At 43.4% G+C, this 26,531-nt stretch overlaps 1 protein-coding gene across 7 annotated transcripts in view; it reads right to left on the bottom strand.

Moving 5' to 3' along the window:
• The window catches only part of PTPRM (protein tyrosine phosphatase receptor type M), a 745,966-nt gene that overhangs the window by 231,305 nt on the left and 488,130 nt on the right, over window positions 1–26,531 (bottom strand). For all 7 annotated transcript variants that reach the window (XM_060310545.2, XM_060310547.2, XM_060310546.2 and 4 more), the window contains one exon: window positions 5,913–6,045. In XM_060310545.2, the coding sequence (XP_060166528.1) occupies window positions 5,913–6,045 (133 nt within the window). The remainder of the gene's footprint in view (window positions 1–5,912; window positions 6,046–26,531) is intronic.

Raw genomic sequence — 26,531 nt, 5'->3', positions numbered from 1 at the left:
AAGGAGGAAGAGGAAAAAGCTTTCTTTTAGCTATTCTCCAATGATAGCTCAAAAAGGAGATTAAAACAGGCTGGCAGTCTGAAATATCTGTAGACTTCCAGCAAGGGTAAACAGCAACAAGCCGACGACTATTTGGTGTTTCCAGCTACTGGTTAGCAAGAGCAGCTGAGGCTTACAGAGTGAGAGGCACCTCTGAGCTTTACTGCTGTGACCAGTGGGGTGGTAACGCTCAGACACTCCTGGATTGACCCCAGGCTCTGCCGCGTATACCCACCCACGGGACCTTGAACAGCTTTCTGAACTTCTGGGCTATCATTTATCAAGCACCAGCTACGTCCATACTTGATTTTCATACTTCCCCCGCACACATTATCATCATCATCATTATCGTCACGTTTCACATTTGCAGACTGAGTTCAGAGAGGTTAAGTGACTTCCCTAAATCTATGCTGCCACCAGGTAGGAGCTGGGGTGTGAACACAGGTCTGTGAGATTCTAAAGCCTGTTGGCTGTCCTTATCATTCTCTGACCCCCTCCTCCTATAAACTAAAAAAACTGGTGCCTATGTTCCCCACCTTCCTTTTAAAATCTTCTTTATAAAGAGAGCCCAAAGAGCCCCGAATAGAACATAGTTAAATAAACCATTAGATTGAGTCCAGAAATAGTCAGAATATGGGAGCTATTAGAGTAACCATATGAAGTCCAGGTTAGAAGAGCCCTTAAAAAGGTCAATTTAATTTACCGCTGAACAAGGAGCCCACTCAGTTATCACCTAAGAAACTGAAGGACACTAGCTGATTGATTGATTAGGAGGGCATTTCTGGACCTATTTGTGAACACATGTATCCTGTTTCACATATGCCAAAAGCATGTGCTCGAGGAGAAAAGTCTCAGCTACTGAGTATTATTTACACAGCTACATATCAAGTACACATATTCTAAATAACCAAAAAGACATGTCTAGAGGTGACTTTCTCAATGCACTTTCAGAAAATGTGATTTTGAAATAGGACTTCGAATAAAGCATCCAGACTTAAGGCATTTTTCACATGTAACTCACACTTAACTGCAGTGGAAAAAATTTTCCCATGTCAAGTGTCAACAGCTCTAGTGGGGGAACTATAGTTAATGTCGACTTACCTGCACTCACATGCTATAGGCGTCTCTTTGAAAAGAGGGCTTTCATCAGACTTTTTCCCTTATCTTTTCTGTTTCATGTTTCCAGATACTCTTCCTATGTTACTGAACTTTTTTATCTTGGTAGTTCCAGTGTTTTTAAAATATAACAGAAAGGTGATAAATGTTTAATGATATAGGCTGCTTTTGCAAAATGTACATCTGTTAAAATGCTTTATGGGAAGGAGATAGAGGTATGGTGCTGGAGGATGGAAGTAGTCACATTTACCTATAACAGGTGTTCATGAAGTAGAGTAACTAACATTTGCTATTTTCAGCAAGAATGTGTATCTCTTTAGTGATTTCCATTTAGTCACAACTTCTGTAATTTCTATTTACCACAATGACCGAGACAGAAGTATTACTGTAATTGATACAAATGTTCTCAAATTTCTAAAAGATCTATAGCAATTTTAGAAACAACAGTAAATATAATTAATCAGGGTAAAATAGATGGTGCTGGTACACTAAATTCTGTCAAACATGTTATTGAGATAAATTCTTCCTTACGAAAAATGTTGAAAATGCAGGCATTTTCATTTATACAAATAAATTTAATTATACAGGGATGAAAATGATAAAAACTAAGTATCTGCTTCTCAACTTATTTTATATTAATTTTGAGAGTGTGTTGTCATGTGACTCTGCATGAAACTTATTTCATAGCTATTCATCTCAACACCCTTTCTTAACATTTGCTGTGTCAAAACACTGCACCCTCAGAAGAACACATACTTCTGGGAAGGGGAAAGTAAAAAGAAATTGCTTTCTTAAAGAATAAAATAAAAATACACGGAAAGGTTTTGTAAAAGGTTTTAAGGAAAAGCAGGTTTTGTATTGTATTAGTCTCGGCAAGGCTTGAATGTATTAATATTCACAAACAGGTAACAACTAGTCTAATTTGTGATAGGTTTGTAAAATATTATAGCCAAATAAGACTGAAGGTCATCTCAGTTTTCAGTCATTATGGCCTAGGTGTGAAAGGATTCCATGAGTTAGTATGAGTTGAACAGATTTTACAGGTTCTATTCCAGCAATTAATTTTTAGAGAAGGCTGAGCCTTCAGACACCCACATGATCTTAGTTAAGCTAATAACTGGCAATGTCTCCCAGTGAAATTTGCTGTCCCTCCTCCTAAGAGCTCAGGCCCACGTGGCCTGGCATGCTGACCCACCCAGACGGTCACTACTGACTTTTCCCCAGCAAGACAGACTTCCAATTGTATTTCCAGAAGTACTGATGCATTTGCTTCACCCACACTTTCTCCTGGGCCCAGGATGGCCTTACGACCAATGGCATGTGCTCGCATTGGCGACCCAGAGTCTGGCCCGGGTAGGAGTGGGCCTGCAAGTTTGATTAGCACAGGCTCGAACAAGCAAACACGACTAGCACTACACTGAAAGTCAGCTCTTTCCTGCCCACCCTCCTTCTCTCATTACATCTCCCCACTGAGTGCCTCCTGTGTGACAATGGCAAACGCGTGGCTAAAAGATGAACCCCTCACCGGCCAACACACGGAGACCTGAATCTGCTGCACAAAGCAAGCTTTGGAGAAGCAACTGTGTATGGTTACAGCGTGAGATAGAGTAAGGAGCCCCCACTGCACTTGCAGGACAGCAACTGCATAGTCGTGTCACCATTGGCTGCCGCGTAACAGAAAACCGGAGAGTTTTGGGGGGACTTCAGAGATCGGGGAGTGAAATTTGCTCAACTTAAAGATGAAGGAACTAAGGCTCAGAGAAAGTCAGAATCACAAAATTAGTTAAAACACAGGTCTAGGAATTCCAAATCTAAACTCCCTGTTGCTAACCAAACACTGTAGCTTGTTATGTATCAATAACTCTCCAGCCACTTATTCATGATTACTATCATATTTTAATGGTTCTGTTTAAAAATACAACTTTTAAAATTTAGACTCAAATTTTGGGAGAAAACCCTGAACAATTAGAAGTTTTTGGAATTTCTATTAAACAGGACAGTTTGGACCACATGACTGTTCAGGTCAAAATCTTGTAAGTTTTGTACTAAGAGGCATAGTATATTGGAAAATTTGCCTTACAAGGGAGCATATTCTATATTTCAGAAAAAGCAAATACACAAGTGGCACAAGCTGTGAAAATAACCCTTTTAAGGTTACTATCTAGTAAATAATCATGTAAATTTGATATGAGTTATTGGAATTTAGTCTAAAGTTGTATCAAGGCCACATGTTACCATGGGCAGTTTCTTCAAATGCATAATTTATAACACAACCTCCATGACTGCCTGAGAGTCCAAGGTGGAATAATGAATTAATCCTGCAGAAACAGACCCTTGGAGGATGAATTAATATTTAGTTAAGGTCACGAGGGCAACTGGATTTGTAGTTTCAGGCTATTCCTCACAGAGAACTTGCCAGATGACACAAAAATCCAACACATTCCCACAGCTAAAAATCAACTCTCCAAAATGTTTAGTTTGAATATCCAGGCGTACAAGGGCCTAGTGCTGCTTACAATTTATACTGGATCATATTAAAAAAAAAAAGTACCAACCACTGGTACTACAGCTAAGCTTTCTACATAAACAACGAGGTGGGGAGAGAAAAAGCACATCCAGGAAAAAGTGTATGAGAGATGACGGAGAAGAAGGAAGAAAAAAGACAGAGATGTGAAGGGAGAAAGAAATAAAGAGACTGACAGCTAGAGAAGCAGAGAAGGGTAAAGAAAAGAAAGCTAGAGAGATGAGAAATGAAAAAGGAGGAGGAAGCTCCCAGCTATAAGATAAACAAGTCCTGGGGATGGGATGTACAGCTCAGGGACTACAGTTAATATCACTATACTAGTAACACTATGTATACACCACACTATAGCGCTGTATATTTGAAAGTTGCTAAGAGAGTAGATCGTGAAAGTTCTCAACACAAGAAAAAAGATTTTAAAAATGGAGAGAAATTAAACGATGTGTGAGCAAAGAGAAAGGAAGAGAGGATGGATGACAAGTGGGGAGGAGTAGCTGAAATGATGGGGACCCATTAGTCACATATGAGCTGGGACAGAGCAGCTGGTTGTCCTAAGGCGTGACTAGACCAGTTACCAGAAAACGAAGGAAGAAGCAAGGAAAGATGTATATGTATGTATACACATTTGGATATTAACTCCCCCCTTAAATATTGCTGTGACCCAAGGGTTGACCTTCATCCCTGACCTCCTTCTGACTCGACAGTAGCTCTAAGTGCCCTCGTCCCAGCCCCAGCTTCAGCCGGACATATGTGGATGGATGACTCTGACTGTGGAAAGTACTCTTCCTGGCCCACACCAGCATATCTGACTGCTCAGTGGTCATGTCTACTCCACGTTACAGGAAGAGTGAACTTAAAAAAGTGCAGAGCTGAGCTCCCCGTCTTCACGCCCCACATGCCCCACCTCCTACACATTCCACATCTGGGGAGTGACGATACCCCCACGAACCGCCACGGCAGCAAGGAGGTTCTTTCTATTTTGCGTCATCTCCCTCAGGTCGGCCTGCAAACGGCTACTACAACGTAGCTCCTTATGTTTCTGAAGTTGCTGGTCTTCCTAACTCCAGCCTTCTTCTCTCCTTGCTGGCCTCAACCCTAACATCAGAGTGATCTTTCTGCGAGCAAAAGCACGTCACATTACTACCTGCTTAAATGCCACCAGTGGATTTTACGACCAGGTCCAGCGCCTTAGATGACCAGACAAGACCTCCAAGACCTGGTTTTGCTGACCCCTCTGTCCTCACCTCCTATCCTCCGTAACCTTACTCACACTCCATCATTTTTAAAAATCTTTTCTTTAACTTGAAGTCTAGTTGATGTACAATGCTGTGTTAGTTTCAGGTGTACAGCACAGTGATTCGATTATACATGTATATACATATTCTTTCTCATATTCTTTTCCATTATGGTTTATCACAGGATATTGAATACAGTTCCCTGTGCTACACATAGGACCCTGTTGTTTATAATTGTTCTTAAACTACATAAAAAAGGGACAATCTGTCTTTTCACTTCTTGCTGTCTATATTTTATGTTGATCATTTCTATATAAACTGAACATTGTATTATTAAGCAAGTTTTCACTCATTTCCACAAGACAAAAGACACTGCCTATTTTTCACGTATTAGAGGTGAAGATTGCTTATTATAGCCATATCTGTTTTTCTCCTCCTCTGACCACCCCTGGCCAAACAGGGCAACCTTATAACATCCAACATGCTACCATTCTTGTCCTTATGTGTCCATGCCCTGCGTTGCTGTCCAGCTGCTTTCTGAGAGTCCCTTTCTCATGGGATATTAACATGGTGCCCGCACATAACATGGGCCCAGTAAATTCTGTCATCGCCATAATCTTCAATATAATGAGAAGGAAAAGTCTTTTTTCTCATATCCTCAAGACCTAGTCTGTTGCTAGTAAATACTAAACATTTCCTGGTGAATAAATGATTTTACTCATTCTGCCAAGTTTTATGTACCAACCAACTTGTGGGAAGACACATGATCCTTATGTTGACCCAGCATGAGAAACTGCATATTTACACAAAATCACAACCACGTACCCTAAATTTTGTTCCATAACCTTGAATGCTTTATGATGCAAAATAGGAACAACCAGAGCCACAGATGTATCTTGGTCATCAAAGCCAAATGAGTAACTGAGTATTTTCACACACAAGAAGCCTCTGGGCAAACAGCGGGCCAAGAAGCATATGGGTGGCAACGGCCGGGAGCTCACCTTTTCTTCATGACCAACACGACTCCAAGAAATATAATCACGAACAGCAAGATGCCAGCGATGACTCCTGCGATCTTGACTGTGTGGTCTGTTTGTTTCTCGGGTTCTGGGACTGGTTTTGGAGTGGCAGCTCCTGAAGGGGAGAAGAAACGAGAAAGAAGACACGGTGGGTAAGGGAGAATAAAAATGTTAGCTTTTTAAAATTTTGCTGCATTTAACAGAGTCATAAGACTTATCAGAGTTAGCAGACAGACGAGCTTTGATTTTTTTTCAACGGCTTTCACAGGCGCTGAAAGGAATGTAATTGTTCGCATTGTTCTTCCCTATTTCACTAAACCCCAACACAAGTTGGAAAGCACACCCACGACTGACCCTTTTATAAGAGACTCTTCTCAAACACAGTTTTTAAAATATTTTTATTATCTCTATGGGCTCCCTGATCTTTCTGCCTTTTAGAAACTTGCTACCAACACAATAGACATCCTCAGCCTTTATCCAAAGTTGATTTGCTGGAACATTTCCCCCAATTATTTTTCATAAATGAAGCAGTAATTCCATAACAATATTAGCCCAAACACCTGGAGAAGAGAGATAAGCTCACTTACTGTGCATTTTACCAGCAATTGTTTTTTTAACACAATAGAGATTTTTCTCCCCCTTGCCTTTGAAAATCTAAATCTAGGTCACATCTGGTAGGCAAAAGACTCCTTCTAAGCAATTTATTCACAAAGTGGGAAGCGGACGATGATCACACTACTGGCACCCACATTTCGTATCTGTTTAAATGAGATAAGCAGGGCCTTCCAGTGGCCACTGTCTTAGCTCTCCTGCTTTCCCAGTTTCAAAACACTATCTGTCCTGTTTACAGTATAATGTGATGGAATGTCAAGTCTGTGTCTGATGAAATATCCATTTCCTCTGCTAAATGAGTTCAGGATGAAAAATATTAGGACTGAAATGTTCAATTCACTAAACAGAATCCACTTTTGAAAGGCTTCTCCCTTTTTAATCAGAGCACGACAGTCCTTGGCATCTGAGCCATCACGTCCCCTCCCTAGGGAGACAGGTCATTGGGAAAGTAGGAATTTTATGCCCAAATTTCTCATGTTAGAATTTTCTTCTTGCTTTTGTTGGTAAAAATGAAATCAGCACTGGCTATGGTGCCAGCCGTTTCTACTCTTCCACTGGGTTTTGCATTCATGCTTCATCTGATTCTTGAAAAACTTAACCATCACTGTCTCCTGTGCACTCCAGGCCGGGCTTAGTCTAAGATGAGTCATCGCAGAGAAGCAGGGTGTCAAGCTGTAACTTTCCATCTGTTTCCACTGGAACATATAAATGTTTCTTTCAAAAGTTATTCATATTAAGATTTTATATGAGACTCTGCACCCTGAACATGGCCGTGGCCATCAGACAGACAGAGCTGCTCAAGGTCGGGGAGAAACACAAGGCAGGAGACGGAGGGCCACGATCACCCGAGTTTCCACCCCACGTGTACTTTCCAATCACAGCAACGGTTGCAAGGAGAGCAGTGGTGATGTGAAAAATCACACCTTATTAAATACAAACCCTGCCAGATATAATGACTCTTTACAGGCCATTTTTATTTCTGACCACTTCAGGAGGATGTCCTGTTATTTTGTTTGAAAGAATATCCCTCAAACAGTTGTCCAAATGAACCCTGAAAATATTTACTGTTTTTTATTATAATAACATCTGAAGTATACCACTACAACAGGCCACTGGAACATACAGCCAAGTGGGAGATTTGGAGGATACTGTTACTTTGAATAAACTGCTAAGAAAAATTTAAAGATTCATTGTGTATGTTTTAAAAGATGAATAAAAGGTGAAAAAAGCCATTCATGTAAAAATAACATATTTCAAATTCACAAAACTGACAAAAAGTCCAATGGTTTTCAATTCTGATTTTTTTTTTATCCAGTTTGAAAACTTAACTTAAAAAAATAAAATCTAATTGCTTTTATTCTTCCAAATGCTGGCACATTGGGGACCATTCCATTTACCTCACTAGGGATAGAATGCAAGTTCTCCAGATATGTTTTCTAAATAAATGATTCTCTAAGTTTTTTGTAACTAAGTTATTCCAGTAAATACAACACACAGGGAAGAAATTATTTAGAAAAACTGGATTCGGCTTAAAAATTTAAATTTAAAAAATTACAAGGATTCAACTCATACACTGTAAACACTCCATAAGAGAAGAGAGTCCTGTTAATGGTCACGTGTTTGCTTCTGTTACGTTGTGCTTTAGCCTTTTTCCTAAGCTCTGTGAGAAGTGAGGAGTGACCCTACCTATCCTTGGGTCAGGGAAAGAGATCAGCCCTGCGGCCCCTCATTCCCTGCAGGAAGCACATTGCTATGCAGCCAGCGAAGGTCAGGATCATCATTCTTTAGCACCTACTTTTAACTCATTTCACGTTGCAGGTCAAGAAAATGAAATGTTCAATCTCTGTGCAAGGTAACCATGGCAGCAATCATGCAAAATGGGGGAGCAACTGATAAAACGTGAGGAGGGCTGCCCTGCAGGTCTGTGCGCGACCCTCCCTTTGCCTGAAAGGTACGGCCACCAGCTCACCGTGGTGGGGCCTGGGTGAAGGGGCTCGTTCAGGTGTCTGGTTTTAAGACTACTCTGGGGAAACACAAGTTGGGCTGAAATGAGTCACGACCCCGGGAAAATCTCGCTAAGGTGTGTCATTCACTGCAGGTTCCCTCAGGGACACACCATCCCTGCCTTCTCCGTGAGCTCTGCCCTCCATCCCGGCCTGAGATGGACATCCTTCCGTCCTTCCCCCACAGGATGCTCTTCTCTCCCCGTTTCTTGCTTTGGAAACACGTGCTTGTGAGCTGTCAGTCAGCCTCAGACAGAGGATAATTTGTGACAGAATGTGGTTGCAACTGATAGCTTGGTTTTTTTCCCCCTTTACCCAAATCTATGCCCGTAAGAGTGTAATTTACAAACTGCTTGGCAAGAGAGTTGTTATAATATTTCCCCTTCCGTTTTATTTTCTTGCCGGGTTTCTAACGGTATAAACTTTTATTCTTTTTTTCTTGGTATAAATTCTAATTCTTCATGGAAAGGTGTTTTTATTCTCTTCTACTGTGCATCCTGCTTAGAGGTTACTGCACATGTAGCTCCTTTTAAAGAGAATAAATTCAAATGTATGCATTTCACAGTGGGCATTATCTAGGCTTGGACGTATTCATTAAAATGATAAATAAGCTAAATGTTCAGGGGGAAGGAGAATGAACATCATCTCCGCAGATGCCCACGCTGCTGACTCCCAGTGACAGCTCCGGGTGTGTTGTTTTGTTTCGATGACCAAAAAAAGTTTTTTTAAAAAAAGGATGGTATTCCAGTGAGCCTGCATTATTTAAGGTTTCAGATATAATGTATAACGTGAAAACTCTCAAAAGAAAGGGAGCGATTAGCCAATGCAGTGTTTGGCTGGTTTTCAACCTGGCAGGAAACAGTCCATCCTGGTCCAGTGTTGGACGTTAAATTCAGTAACAGCAGCTCTCAGGCTGAGAACTGGATGTACTCAGCCACTGGCTCGAGGGTCTGGGCCCAGTTCTGACCACTGAACAGGCTGCATAAATTTCCCCCGAAGACCCACAGACACCAGCCCAGAAGGACACGGAGGCATCACCGCTGCCTGGAGTGGCTGAGCCCCCAGGGCAAGGTCTTCCTCTCCTGAGCAAACGGAAAGCCTTTCTAGAGGGAAGGGAGGGGGGCGTGGCTACCCAGAACCTCTGCACGATGGTGACTAGGGCTGGCTGCCCTTGACCGTGGGGAAAATCAGTAATATTCTCCATTTATACCTCAAGAGTTTATTGCACATCCAGCGATGTGCCGTGTGCTGTTCTAGAAACACAGCAGTGAGCACGTGGGTAAAACAAAAGCCTCTCTCCTTGTGGAAATTAGATTCCTGTGGGACGCAGACCCAGAGGTAAACGATACTGTGCAGGTTGTTAATCGGTGCTCGTGCTACAGAGAAACCCGTGTTGGGTGGGGATGGCAGGGCAGCGCGGTTGCCGCTGAGCTCCAAGATGGGCTATCAGAGAAGAATTACTGAGAAATAACGTGTGAGCAGAGACCAGAAAGAGGAAGGGGTGTGAGGTACGCTGACACCCAGGGAGGACAGTGGAAAGAAAAAGTTTAAAGCTACAAGACGAGACTGTGAAACACTGAGGTGTGACTGGAGTGGATATGCCGGGGAAAGTGGGGGGCACAAGGACAGACTTGGGGGCACCTCAAGAGATCCTGGAAGGACTTTGCTTTTCCTCTGCACGAGACGGGAGCCACGGGGGTATTCGGAGTGGAGGAGGGATGTGATCTGGCTTAGCTTTCAACAGGATCACGGAGGATCACCAGGGTCACTGGTGGCAGTGTTTAGAACAGACCGTCGGGGGTCAACAGTGAAAACAGGTATGTCAGTTACGAGGCTATCGCGATAGTCCGCACAAGAGATTAGGATGGTCTGGAATAAGATGGCAGTGGAGGTTGTGAGACGTGGTCACACTTGAGATCTATTTTGACGGTCCAGCCATCAGTATTTGTCCATGAACTGGATGGAGGGTGTGTTGATACAACATCCAGGTTTCTGGGAGGAGTGACTGGAAAGATGGGGTTACCATGTCCTGGGATGCAGAGGACTTGGAGGGGCAGGTGTGGAAGGGTAGGTGGGGAAATCAGGAATTTGGTTTTGGACAAGTTAGTTTTGAGATACTAGACACCCAAAGGGATCTCAAGTAGGCTGTGGGGCATAAAGGGGAGAGGTCTAGACTTGGGGTGAACATTTGGGGCGTTGCCAGCAAAACGATGGTCTTTAAAGCCATGAGACTCAGGAGGGCACCTGGGAGGTGAAGAGAGAGGGTGCGTCACGAGGAGGGACCAGTAATGGAGACGAAAAGGAATGGCAGATTGAGGGAGGGGGGAGGAGGGAAATCGGTGAGGAGAGGGAGGAAGTCAGTGTGATACAGGCAGAGAGGGAGAATCGCCACGGAGCCAGGGAGGAGTGTGGGGATCCAGGGAAGCTCTCTTCCTTAAGACGCAAGAAATTAGGGCATTCTGAATGGTGATGCGCACGGTCCCCGAGAGAGGGAAAAGCTGATGACGCAGGAGGGAAAGGAGATGGCTGCTGGAGCAGTGACCTTGAAGGGGCCGGAAGGGATGGACCTGGAGAGGGTCGTACAGAGAGGTAAGGGGGCGAAGGTCTAGGGGAAGAAGGGGGAGGTGGACACCCAGGCTCCTTGAGAAAAAGGGCCTCATGAGATGAATCCGGATGATCTCAAGGCAGATGGTGACGGACATGTGCGGGTTCGGTGGGGTTGCAGGTTTATCCAGGCACACAGAGCTGGGGCCCCTCCTCCCTGCTCACAACTAGATGAGGAAGTGGGGGAGGAGGAGAAAAGGCAGAGAGGGCCTCTTCTCCGAGTTCCATCCCAGTGAGCAGATGGGATGGACACCGATAGTGACATCCCTGGGATGGACACAGGATGGACCCCTTGCCCGAGCCATCCTATGTCCATCCCTGTGATGCGGCCGATCTTGGTTTTCACAGTCTTCAAATAAACAGCTCCTTTTATGCTCCAGGTCCTGTAAAGAGGCTCTGCAGGGGACTCGAAGTGAGCAAGACGAGTGACACCTCAGCCTTCCGTGCCCGCTGCAAGAGGCCACGAGAGGTGCCACGGGTGAGCTTCAAAACCCAACTGGAGGAAAGAAGGACGTTCCCTTTGGAGAGCAATGAAGGCTACTGCCTCACCCAGGCCAGGGGCCTCCAATGTCTGGTCCAAGTGGGTGACGGGCACCGCAAGGATGCAGGAGCTCACGGAGGGCACCCCACTGGCCGCACATAGTGCCCTCTGGTCTAAGAGCGCCAGGCACTGGGCGGATGTCGGTGACACTCATGGAAATACCTGACCCGCTTCCTGATGGCGGACCTGGTGTTTGGGTTCAACGTTTGCACTGAATTCAAACAACAAAATACTTCATTCTCACAACATGCAAAATCAAATACCAAAATTCCACTTCTGGTATTTGAGGGGGGAAAGAGAGAAAAGAGTCGGGGGACAGCAACCGTGGGAAGTTGCTGAAAAGAGAAACAGGAGGTTGAGAAACCTTATGAGAAAAAACAAAATGGAAGCTGTGGAAACATGTAAGAATACTGTTTCTCCGAGTGTGTTTCAGAGCACTGGTCCCCAGAGATATTCTGAAGTATCCATTGGGGAAGCCTCAGCCACTCTGGACTAGCATTTTTATGACTTTATGGAACAGAGAATCTATTTCAAATAATTTTCATAGTTATTTTTCACCTTTTGCAGAGGTCTTTTCTTTTTCTTAAAAATAGCAACACCCTGGTTTTAAAGATTATTGTCAGTTCTTTCATGTCTTGCTGCTCAGAAAAATTAGAATTCCTTGCTATCTATGTTTGCTTTTTCCAGCTGTACCTTAACATTACATATAATCACGAAACATCTCCAAGATTTTTCATTTAAATTGTACATCATTGTTTCTCCCTCTGGGAATGCAAAGTCAGTCAGTACCCCTGGAATAATCTCCGTTCACACTTTATGTATTATTTGTAACCTGATTATGCTTTTGAATTTATCATTCTTCCTTTGTACCTCATTTCCACCGTAGGGCATGCAGGGCATGTATGACGTACAACTAATAATCAGAAACATAATTTTTCATATAAAACTGAGATGCTAGATTGTTTGATATATACCATCTCTAAAAAATTAATCTACTTTTTAATTTTTGTTCTAATTTCATGACAGTTACTGCTCTCATTTATTGATGGGGCCTACAGCCTGTGGGTAAGATGATCAAACCCTTATAACTTACTTTCTGGAAGTTTCCAGAGAATTATTAGTGCCGTTACTGGTCTGATGAAATGGCTTTATTTTTTCCATCTGCATTTCTCAAATCACCATCAAGTAATAAAATGAGTGAACAGCTTGTCAATAAGAAGCCATCAACTGTGTTCACCTTTCATATGAACTGAATAATCAATAAAGGAAATGTGAGTGGGTGATTTTGAGGATGTTATCAGTTAAGAGTGGACATTTCCAACAGTTTCTTTAAAACTAAACTTTGAAGGCGTTAAAATAAAAATCAACTGTCCCTGACATTTTTTCCATACTTTGTGTCTTGGGTCATGCTTATGTTTAGCTCTCAGAAATCATTTATGTGGGAGAAAGGATCACACGGCATCCTGCACAAAGCAGTAACTGTTTGCAAAAGACCCTTGCAGCTTTTTCTGCTGCTTGAAATTGGTCATTCACTCTCTTATCAAAAAGTAAGTGTACCTAATAAATTCTATGTGCTTGCTAGAAAAATCCGTACTTCTGAGGTTCAAAAAGTATACAGGGTATAGCAAACTGCCTGCAGAGGTGTGACATGTCTTTTTACAGGCCAATGAGCCACACACACAAAAAGTGACCCTCAGAGACGTACTGAGGATTCCTGGGGTCTCAGCAGAAAGTGGGGTCACATCATCTCCTGACTCTCATTTACTAAGCATATAATTTTCCTCAAACAATGAAGTTATTTAAGAAATAAGGCTTGGGCTTCCCTGGTGGCGCAGTGGTTGAGAGTTCGCCTGCTGATGCAGGGGATGCGGGTTCGTGCCCCGGTCCGGGAAGATCCCACATGCCGCGGAGCGGCTGGGCCCGTGAGCCATGGCCGCTGAGCCTGCGCGTCCGGAGCCTGTGCTCCGCAACGGGAGAGGCCACAATAGTGAGAGGCCTGTGTACCGCAAAAAACAGAAATAAGGCTTACATTAGTTGTATCATTCTGTTCAATATATTTTAGAACAGAAGTTCACTAATTACAGAGACTTCAAGAATCATTCCAAGAGCTTTTGAATATGCAGATGGCTGGGTTCCCCAGGGACTCCGGATGGAAGGTCTGAGGTTGGACCCAGGAATCTGTATGTTCCGCCCTAGGTAATGCTCTACATGACATGAGGAAAAATCTAACCAGAGAACCATTGGTCCTAAATATCTTTGAGGAAGGTTTCCACAGACTATGGCAAAATGGGAAAAATACTTAATGGGGTGGTTGTTTATAAAATACCTCCTAATATATTGATATCTTACTTTATCATTTAGCCAATGTCCTTCATTGCACTATTTTAAAAGATCCTTTGACACAATGAAAAGGCAAACCTGGTGGAATCAAACTCTGGTTATACGATCACCCAGAATTAGCAGGGATTGGAAAGTGTTCTTAATCGTAAAGGAATTTAAAGTACGCTGATCAACTGCCCAGGTGCTACTAAATTAGATGGAAAGGAAGAAGGCTGATCTTCGTGAAGACCTACTTTGTGTGCCAGGTATCTTACGTAACCTTTATTTAACATCACACCATGAGGTATAATTAATGCCATTTTACAAATGGGGAAACTGAGGCAGCAGAAGCAGTCAGGAAGAGGAGCTTGTCTCAAGCCAGTGAGAAGGGACATGAGAGTGGGGATGGGGGGGGTGGGCGCTACACTTGGGATCCCGGTGTGACCCTGAAGCCCACGGGATTCACTGAATCTCCACTTCCGCCAGGAACACAGTAATCACTCGGGTGGTTACGGGTGACGTTCTGGAGGACAAGACTCCAGTTTAAAACATCATGACCAGTTGTAAAGAGCAGAGCCTAACAAAAGGTGAAGATAAATCAAAGTGCAGAACAATGCCATAAGGAAGTTAAAATCCTGCAAGAAAAATAAGACAAATAGATGAGGGCAAAGGACGCCCCAGGCCTAAGTCCAGACAAGAGAGGCCGGATCACTGCGGTTCTGAACTGGACCGGAGGAGTGACATGCATGCGATCCTTCCAGCGCACAGTGTGCTGGTCAAGGCTGAAAGGGAATCAAAGAAAAGAAACACACATGATCGGCAGGGTAGAAAAGAAGGACTGTGATAAAAGGCAAAGGGCACTTATCTAACCAAGGACGGACCAGCAGGTGCTACGGCTGGTCTGGAGCTTCCCAAGAGGAAGTACTATTTCTCACCCACTTGTGACTTGTAAGCGTTAACCTGATGTCTGTAACCTAGTGGTCACCTGATAAGTCCTTCCTGAATGAAAGTCTTAAAACACAGAAGTTTTTTTTTCTTTTTTTAAGTAAATTTATTTATTTTTATTTTTGGCTGCGTCGGGTCTTCGTTGCTGCGCGCGGGTTTTTCTCTGGTTGCATCGAGCGGGGGCTACTCTTTGTTGCGGTGCACAGGCTTCTCACTGCAGTGGCTTCTCTTGTTGCAGAGCACGGGCTCTAGGCACGTGGGCTTCAGTAGTTATGGCTCGCGGGCTCAGTAGTTGTGGTACATGCACGGGCTTAGCTGCTCTGTGGCACATGGGATCCTCCCGGACCAGGGCTTGAATCCGTGTCCCCTGCATTGGCAGGTGGACTTTTAACCACTGCGCCACCAGGGAAGCCCCAGAGGGGGAGTTTTAAAAGAGAACGTTGACCATGTGCCATCTGTGTACGTGAGTAGAATGTTTTTGAATGTATAGGCTTAAACAAAGGCAGGAGTCCATGCTCCTGCAGAGAAAAGCTGCCCCTTTTTCCTCTCTGTATCCTTGGTGCCTAGAACGTAGCATGTACTTAATAAAATTCCGAGCAAGGAAATGAATTTGGTTGTCCAGAAAGGAAATTTTGACCCTCAGCACATAAAAAAGAAATATATTACAAAGGAGATTTATTTACTCTACCCTCAGGTTGAAGAACAGTCACCTGACATTAGGTCAGTTTACCTCCCTGCCCAATGTCTAAAAATTCAAAAAACGCTATACTTTCTTCATCTCCTTTCCCACTGCCATGGACCTGGTTCATTTCTCTTCTGGATTTTGCTCTTGACTCCTAAGGAGACATCCCAGCCAGCCGCTTAGACACTCCAGCCATACTGATCTTCCTAAAGAAGAGCCCTAATCATGCCATTCTTTCATTTAAAAAGCAAAACAAAAAACCCAAAAGCCTCCTAATGCTTATTACAAAAGGCAGCCAGGCCTCCTATGAACCGGCTCCCAGCCCCTTTCTTAACTTCATGCCTCTTCTCTCTCTACCTTCCTGCATCTACCTGGGTTCCAACCAAACGGAGATGTTCAGTCTCCCCCAGCCCCCCACATGCAACATCTCCCCTTTGGTCCTGCCACTCCTTCTCCATGGACCCATCCCTACTCACATTTCCTAGGTTCAATCCTACCCGTCCTTCAAAGGCCACCTAGCCCAGCACTGTTCCTGTGCCTTTGAAGGAAGTATTCTCTCTCCTACTGAACTGCTATAGCACCTTCTTTTCACCCCTCTTGACTATTTTCAGCCTTGAGTTCAGTTATTTTGGTAAGTCCTTTATATTACATGCTAATATGCGTTCCTTGGGACAAAGGTGGTTTTACTTTTCGGCCCTCACATGATCCGGCCCAGCATCTTATTATGTGCCCGCAGTTCTCGCTGAATCAAAGCTCTCTCCCAATAAGTCTCACTTTAATTTTTCTGTCTTTCTCATCTGTACTCTCTTCACAGCCGACCTATTCTTTTTCCATTTGTGTTAAAGTTCTCAGACATAGGGTGATGGGTATAAAAGGAAAGAAAAAAGAGGAAAAAGTAGAAGTGTAAAGACAAGTCCAATTTTGTGGTCTTTCCTCCACCGATCCCTGGCATTTAGCGGGGGGTTACTAAGACAAGTGGGGTCTGCGGCTGCCTTCTGATGACCTTCCATGGCCATCAAGACAACATGCTGAGAAAGAAGGACCATCTGAGCCTTGGCTCCAGGGACCATGCCGGAGATTAGCCAGGGCACAGAAGGCTTTCCTCAGTATGTTGATGACAGATAAAAGTCTTTGCCAGTAAATTTACTGACCAAACTTTCATCAATGATAAAATGGGATTACTAGGAAGAAAGAGCATGGAAATAAATACTAGTGGCAAAATATTATATTTCCAGCACCGAAACAGATATATGTCCATCAATGATGAGAAAGTTAACTGGGTACGTATCAGACAGACAGGAAATGAGTATCTGTCAAGAATAAAGTGTTATGAACTCAATACTTGTAATGATTAGGTAGCTGTAGACCATTCTTCATGATCATATGTTGAATTTGTTTTTGAAGTCTTTAAACGAGTCAAAATTTCTGCTGGAGAATAATTACAATGGTCTGGGACTTTTTAGAAAGCAAAAAAAAAAAAAAAAAGAGGAGAAACTTGTAAGATAATGCTAATATGATTACAATTATTATGAGTAATTTTATTTAATAAAATGGTTATATCATTCCTATGACCTTACTTTAGAAGCATTTTCTAACTTCCTTGTTACTCAGGGAAGAAATAAGGTAGAAATCTGAAAATTCCCTTTATTAAGCCTTTAAACTGGCTAAAAGACACATGTAAATCACTCTGGTGTGGGGTGTGTGTGTGTGTGCACACGCATATTTATATATAAATATATGCCAATGTCTAAAGAGATTATTCAAAGACATACACGAAGTACCCACCAAATTGGTAATACCCCACAATGTTTTTTTTTTTTTTTTGTCACGTTTACTGTGAAGTTAGATATAATCTTGAGTAAAAAAGAACAAAATTAAACGACTGCAAGGACAGCACCTAGGCAAAAATCCCAGAAAAAAACTGGTATGCTGATAATGTGTTTTGACCAAGAACTCTAACTTGAGTAAACTGTTGTAATTAATAATAAACCATAATTAATAACTGCATCATTAGCAATACCAATAAGTACATTATACAGATTAAACTGAACATCAATTACATGGCTAGAGTGATGTATTGCTTGGATATTTACTGGAGGAGATGGGAAAACTCATCAGAGATTCTCATAGATGTGCCGAACACATGCCATTTATTAATTCCCGGGCAGGTGCCAGGCTGATTTTCAAAGACTGTTTCTCAGAGATAGTTATTCACTCTTCTGAATGAAAACAACATGTTGAAGAAAACTTATGTTGCTTCTCCTTCCCTTACAAACCACTCTATATTTTTCCAACTTCATACCCAGTGTCTGAAAAAGGTCCTCAATGAGATAATCTATCATCCCTCTCAACAGAGTTCTATTAAAGCACATCGTCTCGTGCTCCCTTGAGAACCAGTGTAATTGAGGGACAAACACAAAGAGAGGTGTCCACATCTAAACCAACGACAGTGAGGAAGGAACAAACGAACCCCCAAATGGCCAGGACCACAAAAGAAAGCCTGGCGTTTTATTCCGTGCGCTGGGCTACAGGGAAGTGCACACTAGGTTAGGCATTGCTTTGGGCTATTACTGCTTCAAATAAAGCAGCTGTCTTTGAAAATGCAGTGGTTTTTTTTTTTTTTTTTTCCATCAGTAGCATCATCATCATTGTTGCCAGTGGCAAGAGAACAGGCTGGGTCCTGCTGAGGCTGTTTATATCCCAAACGCAGGTAAGTGGGAAATACCATCTGTGGGAGATTCATCACAGGTCCTGACATATAATAAAATAATCACATTGCTCTCACGCTCCAGTGCTCCTGGAGACCCCAGTAGCTGTTCGTGTAGATAACACCCTACTTAGCATCAAGAAATCCTTTCATTTTCTGGGAAGTTCACGTTTGAACCTCTAGGAAGGGCGGGGTCAGCATTCAAGCTTGAGAGGGGCGGTGGCCTGCATTGATTACGTGCTTGAAAGCCCTAACAGCCATAAACAATCCTCTATCAGGACAACAACAAACAACAAAGCCACAAAAGAAGTTACCAGCAACTGCCAACTCCTCTGCCTTGACCCGCAGCCAGCTTTGTGAGAGTCCTTTACACGTGTTACTGTATTAATTCTCCCACCGCCCCCTGTGAGGTTAAGAAATAGATTCTCACGTTTTACAGACATGGAAGCTGACTTCTGGAGTTTAAGAGATTTGCCCAAGAAGTCTGGACCTGAGCTCACTACCTTTTATCTAAAGCAAATACTTTCTGAATTGTACGCTGGGACCCAGAGGTTCCCTGAGAACTGCCCTGTTAAATCCAGGCCCAGATTCCTGTCTGACATGTTTGAAAATGGCCCTAGGAAGTGTGGCTTTGAAGATGATCCGGAGTCTAAACTTGAGGGCTTTCACTGTTCCCTCTGAGCTGATCAAGGGTAGCTGCGACTCTTAGCACTTTCCCATTATTTGTCCCTATAAGGCAGGCGGGAGAAGACAGGCAGAAGCTTGAATCTGGGCTTTATCCTGAGTGGCCCACCACTGCCTTCAAATTTCTTTGAAGTCCGTAGCTCTATTTTTTTGAATGGAGCATGTAGATGTTGCCTTTTGCTCTGTGATATACTGATTTTTAATGCAAATAATGTTTTAAATGATTCACCACCAAGGAAAGTGATACTCCCTTCTGGAAGCCCTGGATTCCAGTCTGACAAGCATATGAGATGGGAAGGCAGCTAGACAAGGGCTACAGTTCCACAAAGGAGAGCGACCCCTCTTTCCCCCTTCCCCTTGGGGCAACCTTTCCAAAGAGAGAGAGACAGGTTATTTGATTAAGAATATATGGTCCCTAAGCTAGAAAAACCATGGCCTGAGAACGAATCAGACATTCAAAGCCAAACCCAAGATTCTATCACATGAAAACAATGACAACTCTACAAGCAGTACATATGTGCCTGCGTGTGCCTGTGTGGGGGGATTTGAATATGCTAGAACTTCAGAAGTCAATCTTTTTAAAGACTTTGGGCCTCCCCGTCAGCCCTCTGGAGACACTGATGAACAAGTTTTGACACTGATATTGTCAAAAGGGCAAATAAGATGAGGCACCTGGGTTGAAAGGACTGTGCTTTTTCAACTTTCTGTTTTGGTCCTGGACCTTTCCCTTGATTCTCACATAAGGTCAGTAGAGTATTTAAAATAAGAATTCTTTCTCCAGAAGAGAGTTTTGTCTATGCTACATCTATCCTTGAAGTTTTCTTGATTTGCTTCCTCAACATCTTGCCCTGTTAAGATGCTGGAGGAAGTCCTGACTTCTTTTCCATTCTGACTCAGTACACTGGCTCACACCCATAAACACTTTAAAAACCTCTCACAGGGACTTCCCTGGTGGCGCAGTGGTTAAGAATCCGCCTGCCAATGCACGGGACACAGGTTCAAGCCCTGGTCCGGGAAGATCCCACATGCCACGGAGCAACTAAGCCCGTGTGCCACAGCTACTGAGCCTGCACTCTAGAGCCCATGAGCCACAACTACTGAGCCTGAAAGCCAAAACTACCAAAGCCTGCGTGCCTAGAGCCTGTGCTCTGCAACAAGAGAAGCCACTGCAATGAGAAGCCCATGCACCACAACAAAGAGTAGCCCCCACTCGCCACAACTACAGAAAGCCCACGCGCAGCAATGAAGACCCAACGCAGCTGAAAATAAATAAATTAATAAATTTATAAAACAAAACAAAACAACAACCTCTCACAAATACTAAGCATTTTACAGTATTCTAAAAATACTTATTTATAGGAGAAACTAGTTCAAAGTCAACCAAAAATGCACAGCAGTAAGACATGGCCCTTTGCCTACAAATTCTCAGTGGAATTCACTGCTTTCTTAGACATTAAGCTGTTGGAATTCATGTTGATGCCTTATGTTCTAAATGGTAGTCACGTTTTTCTAAAGCAAGTAAAGTGCTGAAAACCAAAGTATCACAATTGGTATCTATCAACAATAGTCAGTGAATGGCTACAATGTTGTCTAGTTCCATGCTAGCCATTGAGGTAAAAAGAAACACCCAGTAAGACAGGAATTGTCACTCAGCTTTAATAAATATTTTTAAAAATATCCAGGCCTTTTCCATGTTAACTGATATCAAGTATGAATTAATGTAATTTCACTATAAAATTGATACTATATATTCCTTACAGAAAAGGCAAGAATAATTTAAGTCAGTGACATAAAATCTTTTGTGCAAAATCTCTATTTTTTAAAACTGCAGCCATTCTTTTTCCCAGTATTTTGCACCTTTTACCCAAATTTTAGTTTATTTTAAGCTCAAAACTTTACCTTCAGCATTCCTTTTGGATATGCACAATGCACTAGATTAATAACAAAATTATAAGGTAGATTTCCTAAAATATAAAATCTCAATTTATGCTTTTCAAGCCAGGAAGCTCTATGCCTTAAGCAAATAAAAGACAGTTAAACATATTGTTTTATCTTCCTTTATCACACTGCTGATAGAAAGAGAAAACACAAAAGGATACTGAAAAATTAAATTGCTCTCTTACACTGAAAATCTTTTACGTAGAAATTCTAAAGTTTATGTAGTAAAAATGGAAAACAACACTATTTCAGGGTAATATATATCTTTTAAAATATATTACTTCTGAAACTAAATGCTTGACATTTGACTCAGTGTTTCCTTCCAAAAATGACAAGGAAAAAGGAACAGAATCTTCCCTGGCAGTCCTGTATCCTCTCACCATTGTCTTGTAACTGTACCATTTTATAGATGAAACTGCCATAGCAAAACGACAAATACAACACATAAAAGAACAAAAAGGGCAATAAATTACCAGTGACACTACAGCCCATTAAAATGCATTCAGCTGCTGTTGCAGGAAGAAGAAAAACTTCCCCTCACTTTATATTCTTCTAGATGAAAAGGAAATTTTAGAATCCTCAAGCAACCCTTATAAGAGATGCTGAAATTCCAACCAAATTCTCCTCACATTAACTGCCCATGTTGGCCTCTGAAATGTATAGCACTGATACCCTGTTCCCTCTTTACTAAGAAAGGCCCAACACGGGGCATGTGAAATGCTAATCCTCTGTACTGATAGGATACTGCATTTGAAAAAAGCCAGGACACCTAACTAGTTGGAAAATGGTAGGTCTTACTCAGCCACTATTTCCAATATATTGATTATCAGCTTCAATAAAGAGTTTGGCATTTTAATTGATAAGGAAGCCTAAAGGAGGCATTTTCTTTGCTTAATTTTCACCCAAAATTCTCTCAAAAGGTCCAATCGAAGCTCTATGACTCCATGACTGGGGAATAATAGGATAGTACGTTTAGAGCCCAACTGATTATAAGTTAACTTATTTCATTATGCACTTATCGTATTACGAAGAGTTCAAGAAACTGGTAAATTTGTTGAAGTGGGTTATTTATCGAACTGTTTTACGTTGGTCCTCACAAAGATGGTAGACAGAAGTTACACTTCCTTGAATCCTCATCTCTTAACGCAGAGCTCATTACCCATCAAACTCTCCAAGGAGATGAGAGGGTCTTCAATGTGAAGGATGAACGAGGGAAGCTTGCCTCCTAAAGTACGGACAGTGGATGCTCGTGGAGCAGCGCAGAGCACAGCCACGACAGCTAAGGGCTTCAGGGACTGAAATGCTGCGACTTATTTTAATCAGAACTGAACTGTACGCCCTTCCTGGAAGTGCCGGACAGGAGGCTAGCCATCGGAGGCCCATGGGACACTTGGTCACGTGACACTCTGTACCACCTGGAGACCCAGTCCTGACGGCGTGACAGTCAGGAGCCCCTCTCGGGGGGATGTTATTTTAAAAAAGTGGTGTGGAAATTAGTTCACACCTTTAAGACCATTTTACCTTTTAGAAGTGAATTCATTCCATTGGAAAATGAGAGCTGGTCTCTGAGTACCTTTCACGTGCCCAGCTCTGAGTGGCAGGTTGTGGAAAGTATAAAGAGACATACAATACGGCCCCTGGAGTAGTAGATAAAACTATTTCCACACAGCAACGAAGAGTCTGAATGCTACAACTAAAAGATCCCGCACGCTGCAACTAAGAGCCAGTGCAGCCAGAATAAATATAATTAATTAATTTAAAAAAACCCCACCTATTTCCACACATATTTCATAGTAGACACAGGCAACTATCTCCAGTACAACACTTTATGAGCCTAATGACTGAATTCTTTTTTTTTTAAACATCTGTATTGGAGTATAATTGCTTTACAATGGTGTGTTAGTTTCTGCTGTATAACAAAGTGAATCACCTATACATATGCGTATATCCCCATATCTCCTCCCTCTTGTGTCTCCCTCCCACCCTCCCTATCCCACCCCTCTAGGTGGTCATAAAGCACCCAGCTGATCTCCCTGTGCTATGTGGCTGCTTCCCACTAGCTATCTATTTTATGTTTGGTAGTGTATATATGTCCATGCCACTCTCTCACTTCGTCCCAGCTTACCCTTTCCCCTCCCTGTGTCCTCCAGTCCATTCTCTACGTCTGCATCTTTATTCCTGTCCTGCCCCTAGGTTCTTCAAAACCAATTTTTTTTTCTTTTTAGATTCCATATATATGTGTTAGCATATGGTATTTGTTTTTCTTTCCGACTTACTTCATTCTGGATGACAGACTCTAGGTCCATCCGCCTCACTACAAATAACTCAATTTCTTTTCTTTTTATGGCTGAGTAATATTCCATTGTATATATGTGCTGCATCTTCTTTATCCATTCATCTGTCGATGGACGACTGAATTCTTGAAAGGGCAAAATATAACTGTCTGCAGCTAAAGGTGGTGGGACTTTATCTCAGTGAGCATATATTCAAGCAGGATTGCTGAGTTTCATTATCCTTTATGTTCTTTGCCAGTTTTGATTCATACGCATACCCCGGTGAATAGCGCTCAAAATAAATGCAGTGGTGATCTCGGGCAAGAGGCTGAAAGAAACCATCCCACCTCCAAGGTACTCAACGTGTTGCTAAGATGTGTTGGAACCTGTCCCTTTAGTTTCCTATCATGTGTTCTTTCATGCTGATTGTAGATGATCAATAACCCAGGGCAGGGACTCAGACTGTATCAACTCCCTGGAATTTAGCTCTTCTATTTGTATCTACTCACTCTGTTCTTTTCCTCCAGGCTGGTGGATGATCTTCCATTTCTTAGGGTTTTATTTCAGTCTCTTGGCCTTTTTCACCTCTCCTCCAATGTTTCCAGTGCATCTGGGGTGTCTAGTGCAGACGTGAACCTGTCTGCCCCTCTTGCAAACACCTCAGTTCTTCCTACTGTTCTTGATCAAACCCCATACTGTAATTTACAGGGTCACGGTCGACCTCCTTTCCCCTGTACAACCTGAGTGCTCGTGCATCCTTCCAGCCACGGTGGCCGTTTTCCAATCCTTCATTCTTGCTCAAGCTACTTCCCAGCCTGGAGCCTTTGCACATGCTGTTCCTGCCACTGACTGAGCTACAGGTCAGTGAATAATCCTACCACCTTCACGCTGTAGCCAGTCCTTGGAGCTACACAATGTGGCTAAGACCTGCTTTCAGTTATGTCTTCATCTTACAGAGAACCTTGGGTCCACAGAAGGACACACTCTGCCTCTCTGCATTTACCCTGCCCCAGATTACTGCTTACAAACAGCACCAAGGACCCACTGGCTGGGTCTGACAGGCGGAGGTGGAGAAGTGGACAGACGCAGTCTGGGACTGGGAGTAAAACAGATAACGTTGCTGTGAGTGGGTGGGCCTCTCTCCAAACAATTCAGTGAAAAGGAAACTTTTCTATGGCTCTGGCCAAAAGAAACGGCTTATTAAAACTGTGCTTTTGTAAATGGGTTGCCAAACCATGAGTCTATTTTATTTGCAATGGAAAGGTCGACTGAATTAGAAATATATACTATAAAGAAGAGACATATTTGGCAATTAACATAAAATCAGTCAAAAGTAGGCAAAATAAACCAATGTCAAAAGATTCTCACCTTCATCCAAAATTTGTTCAAAATCTACCTATCATAGTGAGGAAAGCTATAAAATACCTAGGAATAAATTTAACAAGGAAAAGCATCAACTGTGCAGTCACTCAGTAAATAATTTTGAACACCCTCTAGTAGAACAGGAGAGACAGACAAAGCCCTGCTCCCATCATATCCTAGGAGGGAGATACAGAGTCATCAGGGAACTTCAAAGAGAGGCAGAGTGACGGGGGCCACCAGGGGGCCACCGGGCCATGGACTTCAGGGACCACGGTCTAGGGAGGTCTCCCGAGGAAGTGACACTTGTGCTGAGCCTTGGTGCTGAGGAGCAGCTGGTGATGGGAAGGCGGGGGACAGAGCAAGTGCAAACAGCCGGTGCAGGATCAGCTTGGTGATCTGGAGAAGCAGAAGGAAGGTGGGCGCTGAGAGTGAGGGATGTGAGATGAGGATCTGTGAGGCCGGGCTGGAGGGTGCAGCCCCTGCACTGTTGATGCCAAGCTCGGAATTTTATTCTGCGTGCCATGGGAAGCTCTTCGACAGCTTCTGAAGAGGAGTGACGGGGCCAGGCTTCGATTTCACACGCCACGTCATCTGCGACGTGGACAATGAATGAGTAGGGAGTCGTGGAAGTGAGTCGGGGACCCGTCAAATGCCTGGGGGGTGGTGACCGTGGGAAGGTGAGATGTAGCTGAACTTGGAATACCTTTTGCAGGGAGACTAGACAAAAATGACTTATATATTAAAAAAAAAACCCTCCAGAATTGTATTAAAAGTCGTACGACAAGATCCGAATAAATGGAGGAATCTATCGTATTTCCCACAGTGATGATGATGCATAAATTTAATAAGATTCCAAAGAGAATCTCGGTGGCATTTTTGGGACCTGGCTACCTTGTGGGCACTGGACCTTCTTGATGTCTAGGATTTATCAGAGCTCAGCAGACAGATTCCTGCCCTCAGGGAGCTTCTGTTCCAGGAGGGGGACAAAGACGGTAGAAACAGAACAAATAGGCACAAAGGTGCTAAGTGCTGTGAAGAACAAGGACGTGGTAGTGGAAAGGGACAGACTGTGTCAGGGAGACACAGGGAGAGAGGCATCGGGGGGCTGCACCCTTAGGAAGGCCAAGTGCTCAAGGCAGACCTCCCTGAGAAGGTGGGGCTCGAGCAAAGGCTGTAGGGGGTGAGGGGGTCAGGCAAGCGGGGATCTGGGGAGAAATGTTCCCAAGCAGGGGAAGCTGGAGCAAGAGCCTGAAGGTGGGAGCTTGGCTGGTGTGTCTGAAGGACAACAGCGGGGACTGGTGTGGACGGAGGCAGAGGGAGGAGGGGGTCAGGGAGGGGAGGGAAGCCGGTCATTCCAGGGCTTCTGGGCTGCTGGGAGGGCTGGTAAGTAGACGGAGAAGGATGAGGGCTGGGGGATTTCTGACACAGAAAAGGAGAGAATTCTAGTTTCATCAGAAAACGTCTTAAAAGCCAGTGTCATCAAAAGGTGATGATAACACTGTAGGAAGAGACAAAGAGGCCCTTCGCGCAATCTACATGTGAGATCTGAATACATGACATCATGGCCTTTCATTCCTGTGGGAAAGTAGTTGCTTATTTAACGATGAGACCAGCCTAACTGGTTGTTTCTCTGGGAAGAAACTGGACCTCTGCCCTGGAAACACTTCACGTCATCTCAGTGGTAACTTCTAGATGGATTCAAGAGTCAAAGAGAGAAAACACCCCAAATTCAGGGTCCTGGCTGGATAATCTGAGGGATGAGGAGACCTTCTCAGGCAGAACAAGCCCTGCAGTGGCCGGCTGGGTGGACGCAGCCTCTGTCACCGCTCAGGCAGGGGACATCACTGTGGCCAAGGTGCAGACCTCGAGAATGTCTGCCTGTTTCTGCAGTTTCTCCAGCGACACTCGGAAGGACGGGAACAGGCTCCGAG

This window comes from Globicephala melas, chromosome 13 (genome assembly GCF_963455315.2).
Source record: "Globicephala melas chromosome 13, mGloMel1.2, whole genome shotgun sequence".
NCBI lineage: Eukaryota > Metazoa > Chordata > Mammalia > Artiodactyla > Delphinidae > Globicephala > Globicephala melas.
This window is presented reverse-complemented; position numbering and strand designations above follow the sequence as displayed.